General features: G+C 40.0%; 1 protein-coding gene across 1 annotated transcript; it reads left to right on the top strand.

Moving 5' to 3' along the window:
- The first annotated feature begins 20,727 nt into the window (after positions 1–20,727).
- Positions 20,728–23,580, top strand: LOC114285507 (rust resistance kinase Lr10). The gene is made up of 3 exons (XM_082882122.1): positions 20,728–21,592; positions 22,242–22,268; positions 22,349–23,580. The coding sequence occupies exons 1-3, from the start codon at positions 20,875–20,877 to the stop codon at positions 23,452–23,454; spliced, it is 1,851 nt and encodes a 616-aa protein (XP_082738248.1). The 5' UTR covers positions 20,728–20,874; the 3' UTR covers positions 23,455–23,580.
- Positions 23,581–23,845: the final 265 nt, after the last annotated feature.

The raw sequence follows: 23,845 nt of genomic DNA, 5'->3' as shown, positions 1-23,845 counted from the left end.
TTTTTGAAATTAAGAAATGAGTTCTTAACCGGGTATTGAGCCTATGACTGAACACAGCGAAAAAGACTCAACAACGAAAAACAAAAGGTAAACAACCTAAACACATCGAGACATGCTTGGAACGACTCAAAACAAGAATCGAGACAAACAAAACAAGAGACACGACACACAGACGTGTTACAAAGACGAGAGACCTCTCAGTGCACGAGGAGCCAGTTTCTCCGGGTATTATTCCCACCCTTTCTCGTTTGTGATTCTCACATCACTCGGCCCTCAGGCTTTGTTTTTCTGAAAAAGCCCTTTTCTCACTTTTCCTCTCAGCGCACATCTCTCTATTCTTCAATCTCCCATTTTTTATCCCTCCCCTGGGTGGTTGATGGATAAACAGGAAGTTGCGGGCTCTTGCCCCTAGCATTCTGCTAGATTCTCTTTCTTTTGCTCACAACAGTGAACTTCCCCCACAGAAGGGCTACACTACAACTGGGTGTGTAGCAAATCTACAGCTGGTATCGGTTGACGATGCTCTGCTAAGGAGTTTGGACGTGGTTAGATCTGTCCAGATGAGGGAGTGGAATATCTTGATCCATTCCAATTCGTGCTTCGCACTTGGCTTGATACCTCGTTGCTTGGAGGATGTGAGAGCTTGCTACCCTTTTGTGGTCAGCTTCAGTGGTGCCCCTTTCTGGCAAGTAGAGTGCCCTTTCTGGCAGGTAGAGTGCCCTTTCTGGCAGGTATGTTGACCATGGGGAAAAGACAGAACACTTGACTCAACTGTGCCCTAGTTCATCATTTTGACCATTTTTGTTTTTGGATTTCTGTTAAAACAATTTTGACCAACATGAGAGTTAGATTAACATGCTTGTTCGATTTTCTGATTTGAAATCATGCAAGTCAGGTTATGAGCACTGAAAATCTTCCTTTTTTGGGTCCAAGAAATGGTCCAGTTTTGGAAAAGATAGAATAATTTTCGCGAAGATTAGTCAACTTCAGTAAAAATTCTCAAAAACTATTTTTTTGCAAACGGCCACTGCTCAACGAGCACGGAACCTACTCTCAAGATGCACAACCTCAGTTCCATAACAATGGAAAAACTCCCCCTTGTCTGAAGGGCACTGTATGGCAATGAAAAATTGCCCCTTGTTTGAATTGCACCGCAACACACTGTTTGACAACGGAAAGTTGCCCCTTGTTTGAACGGCACCGCAGTGCATTGAATGGCAACGGAAAGTTGCCCCTTGTCTGAATGGCACCGCAGCGCATTATAATCAGTCTTTAGAGTGACGAACACAACCGAACTCTCGGATATAGAGAAGGCGAGGACCATCAAAACCAACACATGGACACACTTGAATTGGAAGTGTTTATGGCTGGACTTCAGAATGAAGTTGCCTACGTATCCCAAACGTAGGAATCAAGCCTTACGTAGTTCGGGGTTAAGGTACACTCGAGTATTAACCTCTCCTTTTGCGCTCTAACTTTTGCCAAGGTCGCCCTTCCGGGTTTTCAACCTAGCGAGCTTTGTTTTTCTTTTTCTTTTCAATTTTTTTCATTTTTTTCATCTTTTCCCCTTCTTTTTTTTTCAATTTTTTATTTTTCTTCATTTCTTTTTTGTTCTTTGCATTTTTCTTCTCTTTTTTTTTTTTGTTCTTTTTCTTGTTCTAACTTTTGCCTGGGTCGCCCTTCTAGGTTTTCGGCCCAGCGAGCCTCTCAAGGGTAAAAGTGTAGCTTGGTCCATGTCAAATGATTCTGAGATCTCGAATCCGTCTGAATCCAAGAGAGTGGCTGCTATTCGCTGACGATGTAGGAGTCCATCCAACGGGGGCTGAATTTGCCCCTAGTGTTGTGGATAGGAACTCGGTTGTCCTTCAGCAATGTCTTCTTCTTTCCTCCCTTCTGAGGTTTGGCATTCTTGCCGATCTTCATTGATTTGTGGAATGATCCATCTTCGGCTCTTCGAGCACATTTGAAATTCTTTTCTGCCCCTAGGTCGAGGGCTGCTTCGAATCTGGCCACACAGGCCTCACATTGCGGTTGACCGTTGAACATTCTGAGTCTAAGTTCAAGGTTTGAAAATGAATGGGTTGAGTCTTAAGGTTGAGAGCGATCCTAAGCTGCGCAATCTCAAGAGCGATTCCACACAGGTCTTCACAGGACCGCGCAAAACATTTTTTTGAAATCTTTTAAGAAAGCGACAAATCGCTCGCGCTAAAGACAGTGTAGAACCAATCTGGATCAAGCCAGGATCCTTCTCAGTACTCACATTAACAAGCATGATTTCATTCATTAAGGGCTTAGCATGCCTCTCTTTCTCTCAATTGATCAAATTTTGCAAAACTCGAGGAATTCCTTCCTCTTTGTTTTTATCACAATGTTTCGAAAAAAGTTTTGGAAAACTTAGGTCGATGCAATGAATTCAAGGCACAGAAAAGACACAGCTTCTAGTCACATACTGTCATCTCATTTAGAATTTATGGCATAACTGGCACACAGCAGAAGCAAACACAAGAGTGTGAAAATCACTGCTGTTCCATTCAAATCTGTTGGCATAACTGGCTCCAAGGCAGAAACAGACTCAAAAGAAAGCAAAAAGACAAACACAAAACAAGATAGTGATGTCCGAGGTAACACCCCCGGAATCACCCGACTCTTAACAAAATAGGACTGACTCGATACAACAAGACAGACCCAACTGACTCAATATGAAAAGACTGACTCAAAACAAAGAGACAGACTCAAAACAAAATAACAGAACTGACTCAATACCTAAGCCAGAACATACAAAAACCAACATTCGCAAATGCTCAAAACAGTGCGTGCCATACACCACGTCTGAAATAAACTGAACGCCGCCCGCAGGTGGTTCATCCCCTGATCACATAGTCACATTATCCTCCACAAGTTCACTAATCAAGTGCCGATAGACTTTGCAGAGCTTGGTGCGACGATGACCTCATTGTCAATCAGATTTTGTATCTCGTGACGAAGACGGACGCAACTGTCAGTGTCATGACCGGTTTGTTGATGGAAAGCACAGTACTTAGTCGGGTCATGCTTTGCAGGGAGAGAGTTGGGTAGAGGCCGTTGTTCTAATGGTTTCAGATGTCCTTTCCTGAGTAGGACCCCCAGGGCTTTAGACAAAGGCATATAGAGTGGGGTGAAAACCCTCTTGCCTTGGGGTAGATAGTCCGAAGTTCAAGGGTTTGGATTGGATGCACCAACAAAGGGGGTGGCTGTTCTTAGTGTGGTGGTGGCGACCATGCCCACTTCAGAAGATCTTGCAGCTGCATCACCGCTGGTGGTCACATTCGAACTGCGGGTAAACGCCCACTTGGGCTGCTCCTTCTCCTGGTCAATGAGGCCCTGCTTCATAGCATCCTCGATCTGTACTTCCATCTCATGCAGATCTGAAAAGATAGAGAAGGGGAGCACGATCATTTTCTGCATCAGTTTGGGTTGGAGGTTGCGCACAACCATTCGTATTTGATCCTTATCGGTCGGCCTAATGGTCATCATTGAGGCCTTGGCCCTCCAGCGGGTTACGAAGTCAGAAAAGCTCTCCTTAGGCTCCTGCCTCGTCGTCTCAAGATCACGGGTTGCAATCTCGATTTGCGTATTATAGGAGTACTGTGCAACAAAGGCCTCGGCCATCTCCTCCCAGTTCCTTTTGACGGAGTCTTCCAGTTTTGCGTACCAGATGGCTACTATACCTGACAAGGTCTAGCTGAACAAAGAAAGCTTCTGTAACCTGGTGAGGCCCATTGGCCTTAGTATATCTAAGAACAACCGTAGATGCACCATGGGATCCCCAGATCCGTCAAAACGATCAATTTGTGGCATCTTAAACCGATCTAGCAGCGTCACGGCTGAGTCGGTGTATCCATCCTCAATGTCTGGAATGGACTTTACTCCCTGAGATTTCTTGAACATCTTTTCCAGCTTGCTCACCTTCAGCGCTGTAGGGTCTAATTCGAACTCAAAGGGTGAATCTGGCAGGTTGATCGGTCCTTTAGATAACTGGGGTAGGATCGGGGGCGGAGGTGGCCCTTCGGAATGTCCGCATCTTCCTGGACATTTGGGGTTTCTCTAGGTGTCGGAAACCCTGGTGGTAGAGGAGCTTGGTGTGAAGTAGATACTCTAGTTTGCTGCTCTAATCTGGCAATTGTCTCTGCCTATTGGGCTATGACCACTGCCTATTGCTTAGCGAATTCTGCTTGACAGACAGCGTCTTGCTGCATGGCTTTCATACTATCCTGGAGTTGGCGCACCATCTCCTCTAAGCTTGCCATACTGCTCTATTCTGGTTGAATTACTGGTATATCTATCTCTGTGATAAAAACTGAGGCCTCAGCCTGACTGTTTACTGGTGGGGTGGATAAGGGGCACTGATCTAGTAACTGCTGAATTGGTGATCTGTGCCTAGTTGGCCCTTTTACCCTGCCTCTGGCAAAAGGAACACTGATTCCCCTTGAACTGAATCTCTGACCCGACAAAGTCTATCAGCACAAGTTCGATGAACCTCGGGGGATATTGGAGCCTTCTGAAGCTATGGTTCCAAGACTACCTTGCAAAAGAGAAAACAGACAGCATCGCAGCCTGATTTCACCAAAACAGATATGAGCATAGTAGGATGACTGTGCCCTCTACTGAATTATGCCCCAAAATTCTGCCTGTAAACCGATACCCTCAGGTAAACTAAGTCCCAAAATACTGAACTGGTGCCTGTAGCACGTCCGCGAGGGACCCCGCTACAGTTCGGACTCAATTCATGTCACGGTTCTTAATCTGAACCAAAGAGTCCAAATCCGGCAAATTGTTTTGAGAAACAGATTTTTGGAAAGAAGTGCCAAACATGGACTGCTTTGCCAGATACAGAGTCGCCACCTAAATATTTTAAAATGGGGAAATTTAGGAAACCCTGACTCGGTGCCAAAGGCCATGTGTCCGTCATCACCAAAGTTGCCTCGGCTCGGGAACTTGGGTACGACTGGGGAAGGTCAGCTATGAGCACCCCCTCTCGCCCGATCAGAAGATCGGCCTCTACTAACCATGATATCCGTTTTTGAAAACGTCATGTGTTCTTATTCCGGTTATTAGCCTAGAAATACTATGTTATGCGCGCAGCAAACAAGTATAGACTAGATCGCCTAATTTGGAAATAAGCATTGCATATCCGTTTGTTTTGGAAAAATGTTTTGGAATTTGCTACTCGCAAGTAGGCTAAAACACAGATTTCAACGAGTGTTTCCAACTCAGACAATCCAACCTTCACCCACAGGCATTCAAATAGTTTATAACACATAAGCATCTAGCCACATGGTAAGCATGCTATCATGTTAACATTCACACACATGCGAGGATGCTAAAGCGCAAATACTTACATCGTACTCCGTGCCAAAACAGTAAACTAGTTAGCAAACATGCGTGATCCTAGTTCATTTTCAAATGTCTAATGCAACACATACAGGATGCAGTTAGAATAGGCTCGGCTAATCTAAACATGGCATGTGAAATGCAATCAATTGATGCACGTATTCAATTTGGAATTGAAATACAAATGCAGTTAGCATGATGTACCGAGCCCGGTGCATGCAAGACAAATGCATGAATGCACGCATGCATAGCATAAGGTATGCTAATTTAAACATGCCCTAATCTACCATTATAAACAGGTAAATAAAAGGGAAGAAAGAAGTGGGGGTTGGAAGACATGCACACACTCACCCACACTTATTACAAGTTTACCCTCGCTCGGAGGGACCAAAAGAATAATACAAATTAATTAACGTACAAGCTAATTAATTATTACAGACCAATTAATTAATTAACAAATTAACTAAGCTATGGAAAGCAGTAAAGGCCTCGGGAAGAGGATCCAATGCGCGCGTGCTCGGGTTTGCTCGGAAATCCAATGCCATGCACAAGTTTGCCTCTGTTTTCCCTGCTCTGCTCCTCTGAAAATTGTACAAGTCCCAGGATATGCTCTCTGCACACTGTGGAACACCACCGGCTGAGGGGAATGGCCACCGGCCAAGGGAAATGATCATCGGCTAAACATTATGCTCTCAGCCAAACACTCTTTGCCGGTCGGCACTCAACACTGCCATACGGCCAAATCTTCCTGCAAAAACTGGTTTGACAGCAGCAGAGGGCAAAACATGGCATGGCAATGCATTTCAAGCAAATGTGTGCACCACCACACTCCATATCATGTTTAAGACTCAAGGGAGTATGGTGCTCGACCCTCGGACCATCAATCACGCATTTCAATGCATGATGGCCCAAGAAGCCAAAGTGTGCAATTTCAATGTGGAATGAAATGCACATAAACAAACAATGAACTCAACCTCTATCATACTCAATTCAAGAGGCAAAGTACGCATGCCAATGGAATGCAAAAGGCATGTGAGCTAAGTGTGCAATATGATCATGCAAACAACAAAACCATGTGCAATGGGCCATGAACTAAACAAGTAAGCATGCAAGGCATATAACATCAATGTTAATGACATGTATGCCACATCATGAAAGGCATAACACATGTAGATGTGCAAAGCAACTTAACACAAGAAGCATGCCAAATGCGATGACACTTAAACATGCAACATGTTAATAGACTAAGTGCCTAAACATACAAACATGTATAGCATGCAACAACATGCCAAAGGGATGGTCTTAAACTAATTTGGACAGCTCTCTACTAGGTCCAAATCAGTGGCCAAATGCCATGGAAATGAGGGCCAAAACACATACAAGCATGCATGCACACAAGGTTCAACACTTAGGCACCAAAGAGCAACTTTTGAGCACACTTAAAAGAGAATAAACATGGATACATGGCATGCATAGAAAGCTCTGAAATCATGTTATAGAAGGTGCAAAACCAAGTAAACAAGACAAGCCAAGCATGCAACAATGGTCTAAAACTCAAGGCAAGCTAAGGGGGATTACATGGTAGCTATACAAAGCAAAGCATGGATGACCCGAATGACCCAAAACAGATCTCAAGCACACTAAAACATGCACAAAAGCTTCACAAAGCTAAGCCAAAATATGCAAGCATGGTGGTCCAAAGGCAAGATGCATTTCTAGGCAAAATAGAGGAATACAAAGCAAGTGTATGATGCACATGGAATCTCACCAAACCATCAAAAATTAGTGAATAAAACATGTGAAAATAGGCCCAAATAACCACTGATACGCAACCATGGCATGCAAAAATGATGAGTTACTTTAGAGGGCCATGCAAGGGGTTATTAAGCACATGCAAGATAGACATTCAATAAGACCAAATCAACTCTGGAAATGGCTTATGGGGGTCCTAAAACCCACTAAAAAATGCTTGAAACAAGGTTTGAAAGCATGCAAATAGGAGCCCCTTTGGAAGGCCAAAAAGGGCAACAAACAAGGCAACAAGGGAGAGGGTCACCCCTCTCCTTCTTAGGACCTTAAACCACCATCCTCACCACTGAAATCCCTCAAGATTTCAGTGGTGAGGAGGCCCAAACAAGGTGGTCCCGAAGTTCACCAAAAATAGCACAAAATGGGGCCAAACAAGGCCTAAGAGGGGGTAAACGACCCCAAACACAAAAGTGGTCTTAATGAAGTATCTTAAACACAAAAAAACAGAACTTTTTTATGTTATACACAAAGCCCAAATCCGAAATCAAGAAAGGCTAAATGGGTGTGCAAAAACAGGAAATAAAGAGGGAAAAGGGGTTACCTTTGAAGACCAACGAAACCAGCAGCTTCTTGGTCTCAAAAACCAGTCCTCAACCTCTGAAAACAAGCTCCAAGAACCTCCAAGTGATGATGGAGGTGTGTGGCTATCAAGTGGTGTGCAAAAGGCCAAGAATAAGACCCTTTTGGACCCTCTAATTCACACAAATGTAGAGAGAGAGGGAGATATAGAGAGGGAGTGATATATGTGTGTTATATATCAGATTTTCTAACCCCTTTAAGGGGAGGAGAGGCTCTCCTTATATAGAGAAACCAATGGGACAAAGCTTCTCTTAGAAGCTTTGACCAAAAAGGCCAAGCTTCTCTTAGAAGCTTGGAGCAAAAGGGCCAAGAAGGCCAAGCTTCTTGGAGAAGCTAGACAAAGGGCCAAGCTTCTCTTAGAAGCTTGGAGCAAAGAGTTCAAGCTTCTTGGAGAAGCTAGAACAAGGGTGCAAAAGGTGCAAGCTTCTTGGAGAAGCTAAAACCAAGGGTTCAAAGGAGTCAAGCTTCCTCAAGAAGCTAAGAAGGGTCAAGCTTCTTGGAGAAGCTAAAAAAAAAGGTCAAAAGGTTCAAGCTTCTTGGAGAAGCTAAAAAAGGTCAAGCTTCTTGGAGAAGCTAAGAAAAGGTCAAGCTTCTTGGAGAAGCTAAAAAGGGTCAAGCTTCTTGGAGAAGCTAAAAAAGAGGTCAAGCTTCTTGGAGAAGCTAAAAAGGGTCAAGCTTCTTGGAGAAGCTTAAAAAAGGTTCAAAAGGGTCAAGCTCCCTCAAGAAAAGGTCTCGGTCAGGACAAGTAGCCGATTGATCAAAAAAAGTGGCCGGCCGACCAAACATAATGCCGACCGGCAACAAAAGGTGCCGACCGGCAGAAAAGATTGCCGATGGCAGTAAAAAATCAGCCGGTGGCCTCTAGCCACTGCCGGTGGTGTGTGGGGATGCCTCACAAGGCATTCCCTGCCCCTCCAAGGCAAATCACAAGTGTTTAGTGCAAAACCAGACACAAAACGGTCAAGTTCGGAGATCCTGAGGCAGGGCGCGTAACCGAGACCTCCGGGAACTCCAAACGAACACAAACAAGGATGATCACCGAGTGTTCAAACGATGACGTCCAAGTCTTAAGGACGGTCAAAAATGGGGTGTCTACAGTGCCCGCAGGCCTGATGCCCAAACTTGCAAACTGATACATGCATTCCTGTAGGGGTACACTCTAAAAGCACATAGCAAGCAAGTAAGAGCCAAAACACCCCTATGTTGGGGTAGGGTTTTCCTGCCCTATTTTGTCAGGAGCTAGGGTTTCACTACGCAAACAGCAGTTTCAAACAACCTATAATCGGGTAAGCAACCTGTCCTAGTTTGGAATGGTCACTATGGATTTCGATATGCACTAGGTCGAATGGTCAAAAGGGTGCCCGGGTAAAAATCGGGATTTGTGTTCCCATACTGGCAGAGCCCACAACCAGTCAGCCTTATGGTCATGCCTTGACAAGACAAGCCTCCGGCAAACCGTTCAGGAATAGCAAATGGCAAACACGGTGTCCTAGGCACACCAATGCATATGCAATGCAAAGAAACACATAAGTGTAGGCAAAACAGGATATCACGAGTTCGAGTCAGGCTCTCTAAATTCCCCAGCGGAGTCGCCAGAAACTGTAGACGCGCCCGTGGGCCTCACTCTACGGTTCGGACTCGATTTTGTTGTCGGTTCTTAATCTGAACCAAAAAGTCCAAATCCGGCAAATCGTTTTGAGAAAACAGATTTTTAGAAAAGAAGTGCCAAACATGGACTGCTTTGCCAGATACAGAGTCGCCACCTAAATATTTTATTTTGAAAGAATTTAGGAAACCCTGACTCGGTGCCAAAGGCCACGTGTCCATCATCACCAAAGTTGCCTCGGCTCGGGAACTTGGGTACGATTGGGGAAGGTCAGCTATGAGCAACCCCGCTCGCCCGATCAAAGATCGGCCTCTACTAACCATGATATCTTGTTTTGAAAACATTATATGCTCTTATTCCGGTTTATTAGCCTAGAATTACTATGCTAGGTCCACAGCAAACAAGTATAGACCAAATCGCCTAAATTGGAACAAAACATTTCATGTGTGTTTTGAAAGTGGCTTGCTACTCACAAGTAGGCTAAAATGCAGATTTTGCCACCCTCAAGTGGGCTTTAGAAAAGATAGTTTTGCCACTATTTAGTGGGCTTGAAACTCACAGTTTTAATGCATCATTCCAATTTAGGTAATTCGACCTCCATCCACAGGCATTCAAGCAGTTATATCACATAAGCAACTAGCCTCACGGTAATCATGCTGTCATGGCAACACTCACACGCATGCAAGGATGCTAAAGCAAAAAGAACTTACAGAGTACTCCAAGCCAAAACAAAAGCTATGTTAGAAATTTATGCATGATCCTAACTATACAGAAATGCCTAATGCCACACATGTAGAAATGCAACTATGATAGGCTCGGCTATTCTAGAATGACATGTGAAATTCTACAGCTAACACGTATTCAATTTGGGATTGAGATACAAATGCAGTTAGAATGATGCGCCAAGCCCGGTGCATGCAAAATGAATGAGTGAATGCAAACATGCTATCATACTGTATGCTAATTGAAACATGCCCTAATCTAACCATCGAAAGCTAGTAAATAAAAGGGAAGAAAGACGTGGGGTTGGAAGACATACACACACTCACGCACACTTATTGCACAATTGCCCTCGCTCGGAGGGTCCGAAAGAATAATACAATTAATTAACCTACAAGCTAATTAAATATTACAGACCAATTAAACTAGTTAAGCAAATTAACTAATCTAATAAAACAGTAAACAGCCTCGGGAAGAGGGCCTAATGCAATGCATGCTCGGCTTTGCTCGGAAGTCCACTGCCATGCACAAGTTGCCTCTGTTTTCCCTGCTCTGCTCCTCTAAAAATGGCACAATTTTTAGGGTTGCTTCTCTGAGTGTTGTGGAACACCACCGGCCAAGGGAGATGACCACCGGCCACTGGTTAAGCTATCGGCCATCCATACTTGGTCGGTCGGCACTCTATGTAGCCGACCGGCCAAAACTTCCTGCAAAACCTGTTTTGACAGCAGTAGAGGGCAAAACAAGGCATGGCAATGCATTTCAAGCAAATGTGTGCACCAACACATCCCTTATCATGTTTATGACTCAAAGGGACATGGTTCTCGGTTCTCAGACCACCAATCCCGCATTTCAATGCGTGATGGCCCAAGAAAACCAAGAATGCACTTTGATATCAAATGAGATGTACATCAAACAAACAAATGAAACCCAACCTCTATCATACTCAATTCAAGAGGCAAGGCATGCATGCTTATGCAATGCAACCTAGGCATGTTAACTAAGTATGCAACATGGGCATGGGCACAAGCAATGTATACTAGGCGCACAACCTAAGCTAACAAGCATGCAAGGCATGGAACCAAGCCCAAGGACTTAAACTATGGTCATGTGACACATGAAGAAAATGACCAAAGTGAAACAAAACTGCCCCAAATCATGCCAAAACAAGGTCAAGGACACATCTAGATGGCATCTAAATGGCCTATACATGGAAGCATACAAAATGGGCCAAACATGGAGCATAAGACACCAACCCCTTAAAGCATTAAAGGAGCATCAAATGTAAGCATACAAGCATGCTATAAGGACTGAAATGACATAACTAATGGTGTTGAAATGATTCAAATAGAGCATGCTAGAAGGTCCAACACTCAAAGCCTACAAGCTAGGTTGCATGGTAGCTATACAAAGCAAGCCATGGATGGCCCAAACAACCAAAAATAGACCTCAAACACACTAAAACATGCATAAAAGCTTCACAAAGCTAAGCCAAAATCATGCTAGAAACAAGGCTCAAAACACAAAGCATGTTAAGACAATTCATGGCATTACAAGACAAGTATGCTAAGCATGCATGGTGTGTCTAAACCAACTAAAAACAGTGCTAAATCATGGCAAGATATGCACAAATAACACTTAAGACATGGCCAACATGTACTTAAAAATGATGCTCACACATGAGGCTAAAATAGCACTTTTTGAAGACAATAAGGAGAGGGGATGACCCTCTCCTTCTTAGGACCTTAAACCATCATCCTCACCACTGAAATCCCTCAAGATTTCAGTAGTGAGGAGGCCCAAATAAGGTGGTCCCGGAGCTCACCAAAAATAGCACAAAATGGGGCCAAACAAGGCCTAAGAGGGGATAAACGACCCCAAACACAAAAGTGATCTTAAAAAAACTTCAAAAGGAGCTCAAAATAAGAATTTTTCAGTTTATGACAAAGCCCAAAACAGCATGCAAGACAGGCTAAAAGTGTGTGCAAAAACGGGGAATAAAGAGGGTAAAGTGTGCTCACCATTGTAGCTCAACAAAACAGCCCCTTTTCTGGACCAAAACCATCTCCTTAAGCCCTCTCAAGACCTTCCAATAACCGTAGGTTGATGGTGGAAGGGTTAGGCTATGAGGTGGTGTGCAAAGGGCCAAGAACTATGGACTTTTGAACACAAAATATAGAGATAAAGAGAGATATATCTTGTATGCCTTAGCAAAATTTTTGGAACCCTTGCAATGGAAGAGGAGCTCTTCTATTTATAGAGCAAGACAAGGTGCTAAGCTTCTTAGAGAAGTTAACACAAAAGGGTCAAGGGGGTCAAGCTTCCAAAGGAAGCCAAGGTAAAGGGGCCAAGCTTCTCTTAGAAGCTTTGAGCAAAAGGGCCAAGAAGACCAAGCTTCTTGGAGAAGCTAGACAAAAGGGCCAAGCTTCTTGGAGAAGCTAGACAAAGATTCAAAAGGTTCGAGCTTCCTCAAGAAGCTAAAACCAAGGGTTCAAAAGGTTCAAGCTTCCTCAAGAAGCTAGAACCAATGGTCCAAATGGTTCAAAGCTAAAACCATGGGGTTCAAAAGGTTCAAACTTCCTCAAGAAGCTAAAACATGGGGTTCAAAAGGTTCAAACCCCCTCAAGAAAAGGTCTCGGCTAGAAAAAGTGGCTAATCGGCCAACAAAGTTGGCCGACCGACCACAAAATGTGCTGACCGACCATTAAGAGTGCCGACCGGCCAAATATATGGCCGATGGCAACAAAACACTGGCCGGTGGCCTCTAGCCATGGCCGGTGATGCATGGGGATGCCTCACAAGGCATTCACTGCCCCTCAAAGGCAAAACACAAGTGTTTGGTGCAAAACCAAACACAAAACAGTCGAGTCGAGAGATCCTGAGGCAAGGCGAGTGGCCGAGACCTCCGGGAACTCAAGACGAACACAAACATGGATGATCACCGAGTGTTCAAATAGTGACGTCCAAGTCTTGAGGACGGTCAAAAATGGGGTGTCTACAGCATCATGATTTTATCAAGCTTTAAGCTACTTTCATGAGAGTGCAAGAAATGAGTCTTTGAACATGTAGATTACTTTCATGTGTATTCATGGTAGATCATCTTTGATTTTATCATTTTGAGTTTGAGTTTTAAAGTCCTTGCAGGCATGTAAGTTTAAATCATGTCCATTGTTTCAGAAATTCATGAGTTTCTTGATCACCATTTGCATGTTATGAAAAACCATAAAAAGAGTTGAAAAATCTTGCATGAAGGAGTTTTGATTCAAATCTTTCAAGAATTGATGAGTTTTTGAATAAAATATGTTTTAAGGGTCTTGTATTGAAGTTTTCTAAAGCAATTTTATGTGTTTGATCAAATCATGCAAGACCCCATGTTTTGGAAGTTATTTGGAAGCCATTTTTGTTAAGCTTGGTGCCCAGAAATTTACAGTTGGCTCGAGCGAAGAAGTGGTAGCTCGAGCCAACATTACGAACTCCTAGTATTTTGAACTCTGCAAAAGCTGGCTCGAGCGAAGGAGTGGTGGCTCGAGCGAGCTCAGTTTTGCCTTCAGCTGGCTCTAGCCACGAAAAACTGGCTCTAGCCACCAGCTTATTTTCAGCATGTTTTTAAAAGATGTTTTAAGTACATATCTTTACTCCCATCTCTTTACGGACATTCTTAGGCATGATTTATGAGCCATTAAAGATTAATAAGCTAAGAAACATCATACATAAATGAATTAGAAAATATATGTCGAATTCGAGTATGTGGTCCAATACGAACAAGTTATGTGGCATGGAATGAATAAGAAGTTAAAGCATGAAAGCTAAGCCATGAAAGGCCATATGAATGAGTGATAATGAGACATGTTTGTGCTATGTACATTTATGTTTGTAGGTCAAGACTCGAAGACTGACCAACCGTTTCTGGAAGCCCACTGTGAGTAACATTTCTGTAAAGATATGTTGATATGAATTATGTTCCAAACGAGTTATGATAAGTTATGATTTCTGAAATGATATTGTTTACGTGAACGAATGTCCTATGTTTAAAATCTATTATGGCATCCATAGATAGTCCCAAGTCATGGGGGACGGCATGTAAATGTGGGTCCATGACATATATGTGATTACGAGATCTCGTTAGACACTTCATTGTGGTGATATGTGTTTAATCGGTATTTGGAACCGATTACTCTAGTCAGAAGACGATATGCAATATGTTCTATGAGATGTACCATTATGTTATGTTCTGATATGAGACTGATATGAATGATTGTGTCATAATATGTTTTACGGATATGATATATTTGGAATTCGTTCACTAACCCCTTTACTTTAATGTTATTTACTGGGCTTTAGCTCACTGTTTTTATATATATATATTTATAGGTGAGCGCCCCGAAAGTCAAGCCTAGGCGGAGTCTTGAACCGAGTAACCGTTTTGAAGCCTACCAAGTGTTTTGGGTGCCTCCGAGTTGGGGCTAAGCCTGGAAGGCTGTTAGCAAGCTTTCGGTTGTATTATACATTTTGACCCGTACATATGTTTTTGTATAAGATATTATGTTATATGTTATGTAATGTAAGTGGGTAAATTAACGCTTTTGCATATGATTATTTGTTCATATAAATGCACAGCTCGTTGGACTATTGGTGTTTTGTTTATTGCTTCCGCCAGCCCCGATTATTTTGATTATACAGGAAGGCCTTTGGTAATCTCAGATTACTGGTCGGTTACGACGCTAAACCCATAGGGGTGGGTCTCGGTCGTGACACTTTGGTGGATTCTGGAGTGGCTCATCGTCATGATTCGACATCAGTGTTATGGATTCAACGTTAGGCAAGACAATTCCGAGGTGAAGACGGTGCTAGAAGAGGCACATAAGGGTTGGCTCAATTCAAGCGTGGATTCACTAGGTAATTGAGAATATACTTGTGTAATTTATTTATGTCTTTTTAATGGATTGTTTTGTGGCTTTTGCCCGTAGTTTTTTTATCACAATTAGAGGCGCTCCAATTGTGATTTTTTCAAGTTAAAATCGTTGTGTCGATTTGTCTTGATTATTTAATTGAGATTGTTATTTATTGCTTAAAATTGATACATAATCACAAATCAATATTTAGGAGATTTCTAGATTTTTCAATTATATATATATATATATACTACAAAACATCATAATTGAAAATATGTACACCTAAAAAGAGAATATGGATATATAGAATTTCTAATTATATCAAAGACCCACCCAAATACTTCTCCAAGTGGTGGCTAAGAAATTGAATGTTCGACGAATATGTGAGACATTTCATAAGATTTTTTATAAATCTTTTAGAGTCTTTTTCATTTTTCATCCAAGAAATGTTGAAGTTAACACTTTAGAAAAATGTGGTTAAAGACAAGTTTACACATTTATACGAGGGTTGAAGTCAAGTCTATTATAGAAAACAATGCAGAATCTCACTTATGGTCAAGTCTGCTTTAGAAAAAAAAAATTAGAAATTAAAAAATAAAATTTGCACAAGGGAATTCGTCAGACGTTAGTTAAAAATATATATAATGAGTTTTATAAATTTGGCATAATTACATTGAGTTTTTTTAAGGTTTCATTAACCTATTTTTATTATAAATCTGTAAGTCATATGAATGAAAAAATAATGTTATATATTATCATCTTTTTTACATTAAAATGCAAGACTATAGTTTACCTTATCCATCTTGGGTAAACTAGCAGGTCGTAATAGCTGGACTTAATGCTCATTAAGTCTTATTAATTCAGCGCTGAAAGTTAATTTTACCAGAATCGTCGCTAAAAAAAAATTTGTGACTATTTTCTGAATCTGTTGTTAAAAATTAACAATTAGTTACGTTAATTTGTGAAATTTTTTCTAAATTGTCGCTAAAATTTATAATTAGTGACGTTTTATGAATGAATTTTTTAAACTGTCATTGAAAACTGACAATTAATAACATTTTTGTCAATGTTTAATAAAAAAACGCTGCTAATTATCATATGATCCATTGGACAATAAGTGTGGCTATTGCAACCTAGATGTAAGTTTCCCCTTTATCTTCTTGATTTTACTTAATATGCATTGGTGTTGGTCATTTACACATAGTAAAAGGGATGTTAGTGTAATTATGCTCAATTTGCCTTAGCTTTTTTTTTTTATATAATTTTTTTCAAAAAATTTTTACACTTTTTAGTTTTAGGCCTCGTTTGGGAAGTGGCTATTTTAGTAAGCTATTTGGCTTTTTAGCTATTTTAGTAGGCTATTTTAGTTTTGTGTTTGGGAAGATGAGATGAATTTTTAGTTGGGTTCTTGTATTGGAAAGTGTGTTGAAATGATGTTTAAATTTAAATTTAAAATGACAAATTTGTCCCTAACTTTTTATTTTTTAAATTGATATAAAGGGGCAAAATGGTAATTTTGCCGTTGATGTACCAATTTCCGGCTGTGACAGTGTAGGCACAGCCTACTGTCACGCCCCGCTGAATTACCAAGGCAAAATAACCTACAAAAAGGAAGTCTCAAGGAAGAAAGACTATTAAAATGGCTTGGAAGCTCCTGGAAGACTTGAGAAACTACGAAGACCATGCAAGATGCTGGAAGGTTCCAGAACTTCATAGAGTATTGTAGAGAATTGTACATAACACTAGAAGTTTGTACATAAGTCTTGTATATTCTAGAGTAGGCCCTTTGAAAGGATGAGGAAAGGATCTAGAATCCCCTCCATCCATGTAGATCTAGAATAGTCTATTAGATGTAGGAGGAGGAAGTGTCTAGAACACTCTCCACCTTAGTAGTTCTAGAATACTCTTTGTAAGGCTATGTAAAGGGGAGGCCCTCATTTGGCCAACCCAAGTACCCAAGCAATACAACACAAGCATTCCCCAAGAGCTCTCTAAATTTCTCTAAGACTCTCTTGTGTGTACAATCTCTTAGCTCCCTTCCACAAAAGGCTTACTTAGGTACAAGCAAGGCATGCTTTAAGCATCTAAGGCCGCACGGTTGGCTTGGAAAGACTGAGGGTTGGTTCAGCAAATCCAAGGCTGTGACAGTTAGTATCAGAGCCAAAGTTACGAAGGCGTTATGACTTAAGGAAGGAAGGGCACTATGTCAAAAGTAACTCACACGGAAGAGAACCGCGGAAGGGGAGAAGCTGGGGGCAAGCCAACACTGGGCAAAGATTGGAGGAAGGATATGAAGCCCAGGCATGACTGTTTTCTTTGCAATGAGCTACATTGGGCAAGGGATTGTCCTAAGAGGAGGAGTCTCGTTGCAATGCTGGAGGAGCAAGACAGGGAAGAGCAGGCATGCATGGGATCTCTACAGCAACTTGGTACCACCGAGTCAAAGCCTACTACATTAACCCAAGGGGATGAGGGTTTAATGTACAGGGATGACAAGGTCGATGGGGAGGCAACCCAAGTCATGGTCGACACTGGAGCGTCGCACAACTTCATCAATGCGGAAGAGGCCAAGAGGGTTGGTCTGAACCTTGACGGGGGTCAGGGATTGATGAAGGTGGAAAACACCATGGTAAAGCCTGGAGATGGCATGGCTCAAGGGGTTGAGCTGCACCTTGGTGAGTGGCGCGAAAAAGTCAATGACTGTGGCGTGGTGCTGGAGATGGAGTTATCGCGAGAGTTCAACGTGGCAATGTTGCCTCACGACAACAAAATGTGCATCATGGAGAGTGGGCCTTACATGGTGCCAATGGCGAGCAAGGAGAATACTACACTCCAACTTCTATCAGCTATTGAGTTGGGAGTGGACAAAGGAAATCAAAGAAGGCGCAAGTCAAGGAGAGAACCTGCGACTTCAAAGAAGGAGCCGCGACGAGGGCGTCACGAGCATAGGTGGGGGAGAATGTCACGCCCCGCTGAATTACCAAGGCAAAATAACCTACAAAAAGGAAGTCTCAAGGAAGAAAGACTATTAAAATGGCTTGGAAGCTCCTGGAAGACTTGAGAAACTACGAAGACCATGCAGGATGCTGGAAGGTTCCAGAACTTCCTAGAGTATTGTAGAGAATTGTACATAACACTAGAAGTTTGTACATAAGTCTTGTATATTCTAGAATAGGCCCTTTGAAAGGATGAGAGAAGGATCTAGAATCCCCTCCATCCATGTAGATCTAGAATAGTCTATTAGATGTAGGAGGAGGAAGTGTCTAGAACACTCTCCACCTTAGTAGTTCTAGAACTCTTTGTAAGGCTATATAAAGGGGAGGCCCTCATTTGGCCAACCCAAGTACCCAAGCAATACAACACAAGCATTCCCCAAGTGCTCTCTAAATTTCTCTAAGACTCTCTTGTGTGTACAATCTCTTAGCTCCCTTCTACAAAAGGCTTACTTAGGTGCAAGCAAGGCGTGCTTTAAGCATCTAAGGCCGCACGGTTGGCTTGGAAAGACTGAGGGTTGGTTCAGCAAATCCAAGGCCGTGACACTACACTGTCCAGCGCAGAGCCTCTTTTTTTTTTTTTTTTTTTTTTTTTTTGAAAAATTGTGAACAGTGCCACTTTTTTGCTTATTTCTCAAATGAGGCTATAATAGCCTCATTGGCGGCTTCCCAAACAGCACCTTAGTTGACCAGAAATGTTAGAAAAGAAAAAAAAAAAAAAATTAAATGGAAGTATGTAAGAAAGTCCACTAAAAAAAGGTAACACTTTCCTTTTTGCCTCTAACGAATTTTTTTGATTTTTTTTTTTACTGTTTAAGTCCTTTTACACTAGACGGGCCCAAAAAAACTGACACAAATTTAAAAATAAAAAAACTAAAAACAAAACAAATTTTAAAAAAAAATAAAAGAAGATTGGAACCCACGACTTTTGATGCACGAGGTAGGAAGACCATGTACCCCGTAAGTCCATCTAATGAGATCTCACAACAAACAAGCAAGGCTGTGTTTGATTGGGGGATAATTGAAAAATTATTTATTGTGCGAATTATAATTTTGGAGAAGCATTTAATTTGGTGTTTGTTTTTTTTTTTTGTAGCTCGCCGGATTTCTTATATCTCATATGGGGAACTATACTATCCTGAGGAGGATATTTTTGGAAGGACCATGTACTGTTAGGATTAGCTATGAAATGACTATTTTAACCTTCTACTATTTAATTATGTATTATATTTAGTAAAATTTAATAAAATTTAAATGTCTTAATTTAAAAATAAAATAATTTTATTTAACTTTTTATTGATGTTTTATTTATTTATTTTTAAAATAATTTTTTATAGATATTTTATTCTAAAATTTTGTTTATATTTTATTTAATTTCATTATTTAAAATTTAATAGATGTTTTATTTAATTTTATTATTTAATTATTATTATTTTTTAAAAAAAAATTATTTAAAATTTTAATTAAAAAAATAAAATATATTTTTATTGATATTTTATTTATTTAATTTTTAAAAAATAAATTTATTTAATTGTGTAAAAAATAAAATAAAATAAATTTTTATTTAATCTAGCTAAAAATAATTAAAATATTAAAGATGTGTTTAATATTGTTATTACTTAGTAAACAATTAAAAAATGATAAAACAGTTTTTTGCTCATTTATCCTATCTAGTCCAACTAACCAACATTGGATTCACTAAAAATAGTCATTTCTAGACATCTAATCCCATCAAAAAACAAACACATGATATATATCCAATCCAACCAAATAGTCTAGGGGATTCACAATCCCAGGATTCAAGTCTGATGGATTCTAATCCCCCTTATCCAATCCGTCCAATCAAACACACCCTAAGAGTTTTAGGTACTAAATTTTTATTTTTAAAAATAAAAACTTTGTTACAAAAAAATATTTGGAGACCAATTTTGATTATCGAGAGCATAGTCGTTAAAAGGTCATTCGAAGTAGAAAAAATATATATATATATAGCTTTTAGCAACAATTTTCAAAATGTGACTAATAAATGCATTTTTAGGAACAAAATAATTTGGTTCCTAAAATATTTGTTTTTGAGACAAAAATTTTAGTCCTAAAATGATAGTAATTCTTCGCTAAAATATCCAATTTTTTGCTAAAATTAGAATAATACACTTTTGGCAATAAAAACATGTGATCCCTAAAGGACAATTTTGTCCCTAAATTTATCGGCAAAACCTTAATTTGTTGTCATTTCTCCATTATTTTTGTTGTATTTAAATATGTTTTTTTAGATAATTTTTCTAGATATATAATAGGACAAATTACAACGATAGTTTCTATACTTTATTCCCTTGTGTCATTTAGCCCATGTACTTTCAATTGGCTTAATTTTGATCCTGAATTTGTAATTTTATCTCAATTTAATCCAATTAATTATAACTCTTAATATTTTTTTTTATAAAAAATATGCACAAAAGTGTCACGTGTCATATTTTTAAAGATAAAATTATAAACTTATTTAATTCAATTAGTTAACCTTAACCAATTTAGTGATAATTTTTCTTAAGAAACACTAATGATGTTATTAATTAGATCGAATTAAAACAAAATTTAAAAATAATGATCAAAATTAGGCCAATTAAAAATGTACAAATCAAAATCACAGAAGAAATAAAATATAAAGCCGGTCATATATAATATTACTAATAAATTAGTGATTTTTTTTTTTTTTTTTTGCCCTCGGAACAAAATTTGTCAATATAACCCAACAACACCGCCATTAGCAAATTCTTCGACGACAAACAACACACACTTGGCAGAGTAGTTGGGATTTTGTTTCAGAGTATCAAATATTAGCCATTAATTAATTTAAGATGGCCATTTCCAAGGAATTCTGTTGCTCATAGTCCTATTATTAGTAGCAATGGCTGCAGCAGTTACAGTAGTTGGAGTCGGAGGAGGATCAGAAGAACAAGATCCTGAGTGCTTACCAACAAGTTGCAGAAAACATCACGGCCCTGAAATTCGATTCCCTTTCCGCCTCAAAGGGAAACAGCACGAGCGCTGTGGGTATCCTGGCTTTGATCTTTCTTGCATTCATCATTCCAAATTCCCCGTCCTCGAGCTTCCATTTTCCGTCTATGCTTTTGTTAAGCATATCGACTACAAATCTCAGACCATAAATATATCTGACTCTGAACCCCAAGTATGCTTGCCACGACAGCTTCCAAGCCCCAACCTATCTGCCTTTCCCTTCCAATTCCTAACAAATTCCTACTACGAAGACGTTAGCTTCATCAATTGTTCCCAGACACAGGATAAATCTTCGATGTATCAGATTGCTTGCCTTAGTGACCAGAGTCACCAAGTCTATGCCATTATAACTTTTTCCAGTTCGCTGCTCGTTTCTTGCACAAAGATGTATAACATGCCACTTCCAGAAGAAATTTTTTATTATGGTTATGACACCATCACATTTGATCATGTTCAATTGAATTGGAATAAACCGGAATGTGGGAAATGTGAAGCACAAGGCAAGAATTGTGGATTCAAGAAAAACAACAACAGCAGTAGCAGCAAAAGCCAATTATTATTAAATGGATCAACTGAATGCTTTGACAAGCCCAGACAGCCATCTACGGGTACACCTCTACTCTAGCTAGTTTCTACCTTCTTACTTCAAGTTACGATTATTGCATTTTGTTTACCATCTTATCTAATCTGTAATTATTGCGTTGGCTTTGCACTGATGATGTTGTCTTCCACCACAATTTTGAATTGAAATTCGGGGCGAGGTTCTCTCCAGTTTGGATAATTGAACTGGAAATCGAGTTTCGGATGTGCGCAACGTCAGTATTTTCACAAATAATGGTTTAGATTTTGTTTACCTATTTACAACTCAGTAGTATATCCAAATAAAAAAATTTAATCCCACGCCCTCGGGCTACAAGATCATATTAGCTTCAATGCCCTTGTTTTATTTTGTTTTGATCTATTGAATTACCTAGTCTTGTTGATTGTGCGAGGATGATACAGTCTTGCCATATAGATTAGGTTGTGTGGTTTTTTGTTAGAAGTTGTGCACCTAATGGAGCATGTGTTGAGGTCCAAACTTGATTAATTAAGCCCATGTTAATTGCTGATATAGTTGGACTAGTATATGAGAAGGTTTGACCCTATTTGGATATCTGATTGTATCATGTCAGTTTCTTTTACTTAGTTTATTATGAATCTACTGTAAATTTTTTTAATTATATATATGCATTTTAAGAAGTCTTCGAACTTTTACAGGTGCATTGATGAAACTAAAGATTGCAGGTGAAGTGGTCCATCCTCTCATAATTTCAATTGTCAGCGAGGAGGTAGAAATTTACTAACATGGTCTATTATGATTGCAGGGGAAGTCCTAGGTCCAAGTTTTCTTCTTCTAGTTGTCATTGCAATATATCATGCCTACAGATCAAACAAAATGAAGAAAGCAGATCAAGTAAAGATTGACAAATTTTTGGAGGATTACAAAGCTCTCAAACCTGCAAGATACTCTTATGCAGATATCAAGAAAATAACAAATCAATTTGAGGACAAAGTAGGCCAAGGAGGTTACGGAATAGTGTACAAGGGAAAGCTTTCCAATGATGTTTATGTCGCGGTCAAGATCCTCAACAATGTGAAAGGAAATGGAGATGAGTTCATCAATGAAGTGCAAACAATGGGTAGAATCCACCATATCAATGTGGTTCGCTTGGTGGGATATTGTGCTGATGGATTCAGAAGAGCTTTGCTTTACGAGTTCTTGCCAAACAATTCACTTGAAAAGTTTATAGCCTCTAATCAACAAAAGCGTTCACTTGGTTGGAAGAAACTGGAAGACATTGCTCTTGGTATAGCTAAAGGAATTGAATATCTTCACCTTGGGTGCGATCAACGAATCTTGCACTTTGATATTAAGCCTCACAACATCTTGTTGGACAACAAGTTTAACCCAAAGATCTCTGATTTTGGTCTAGCAAAATTGTGTTCGAAGGAACAAAGTGTTGTATCCATGACTACTGCTAGAGGGACTGTGGGCTACATTGCACCCGAAGTATTCTCCAGGAACTTTGGGAATGTGTCATACAAATCAGATGTTTATAGTTTTGGGATGTTGTTGCTAGATATGGTTGGAGGGAGGCAGAATACGGTAACACAAAACACGAGTGAGTGTTATTTTCCGGAGTGGATATACAAACGTTTGGATCAAGGAGAAGATCTAGGAATACAAATTGAGGAAGACGGGGATGCGAAAATTATAAGGAAACTAACAATTGTGGGACTTTGGTGCATACAATGGTACCCAGTAGACCGACCATCGATGAAAGTTGTGGTACAAATGTTGGAAGGAGATGGAGACACTCTAATAGTCCCCCATAGTCCATTTGCCTCCACAAATCCAATGCCAATGACGGGAACAACGGGTGGGAGAACTTTTAATAGTGAGTTAGAAGTAATTTCTGAATCTGAATAAGAGAATGAATTAGTAATATTTTTCTAAAAAGTTGTTGATTATATAATAGGAATTAATCTTATTGTTCTCACCAATGAGTGTATAATTAATTGTTTATCAATGTATTATTATAACCTTTCAATACTACATATTTTGCATTGCCTTTGTATTAAGAGTCATTTTACAAATGGTGCACTCTGTATCAGAGGGATTTATGATTTCGTATCAAAGTATTATCAGAATGCATATCACCAATGGCCAATCCACAGTAAATCTAGAGAATGATTCAATCGCGAGCTCATCGAGGAAGGCGATGATGGTGGGTTTGAAGTCTCCAATTTCAACCATCATCAACAATCAAAATCAAAGAAAAAATGTCCTATATTTCAACAGAATGCTAAATATTGATTAA

Source organism: Camellia sinensis, chromosome 8 (assembly GCF_055761805.1).
Source record: "Camellia sinensis isolate YWXY chromosome 8, ASM5576180v1, whole genome shotgun sequence".
Lineage (NCBI taxonomy): Eukaryota > Viridiplantae > Streptophyta > Magnoliopsida > Ericales > Theaceae > Camellia > Camellia sinensis.
The sequence above is the reverse complement of the archived record's forward strand: the minus strand, read 5'-3'. Positions and strand labels throughout refer to the sequence as shown.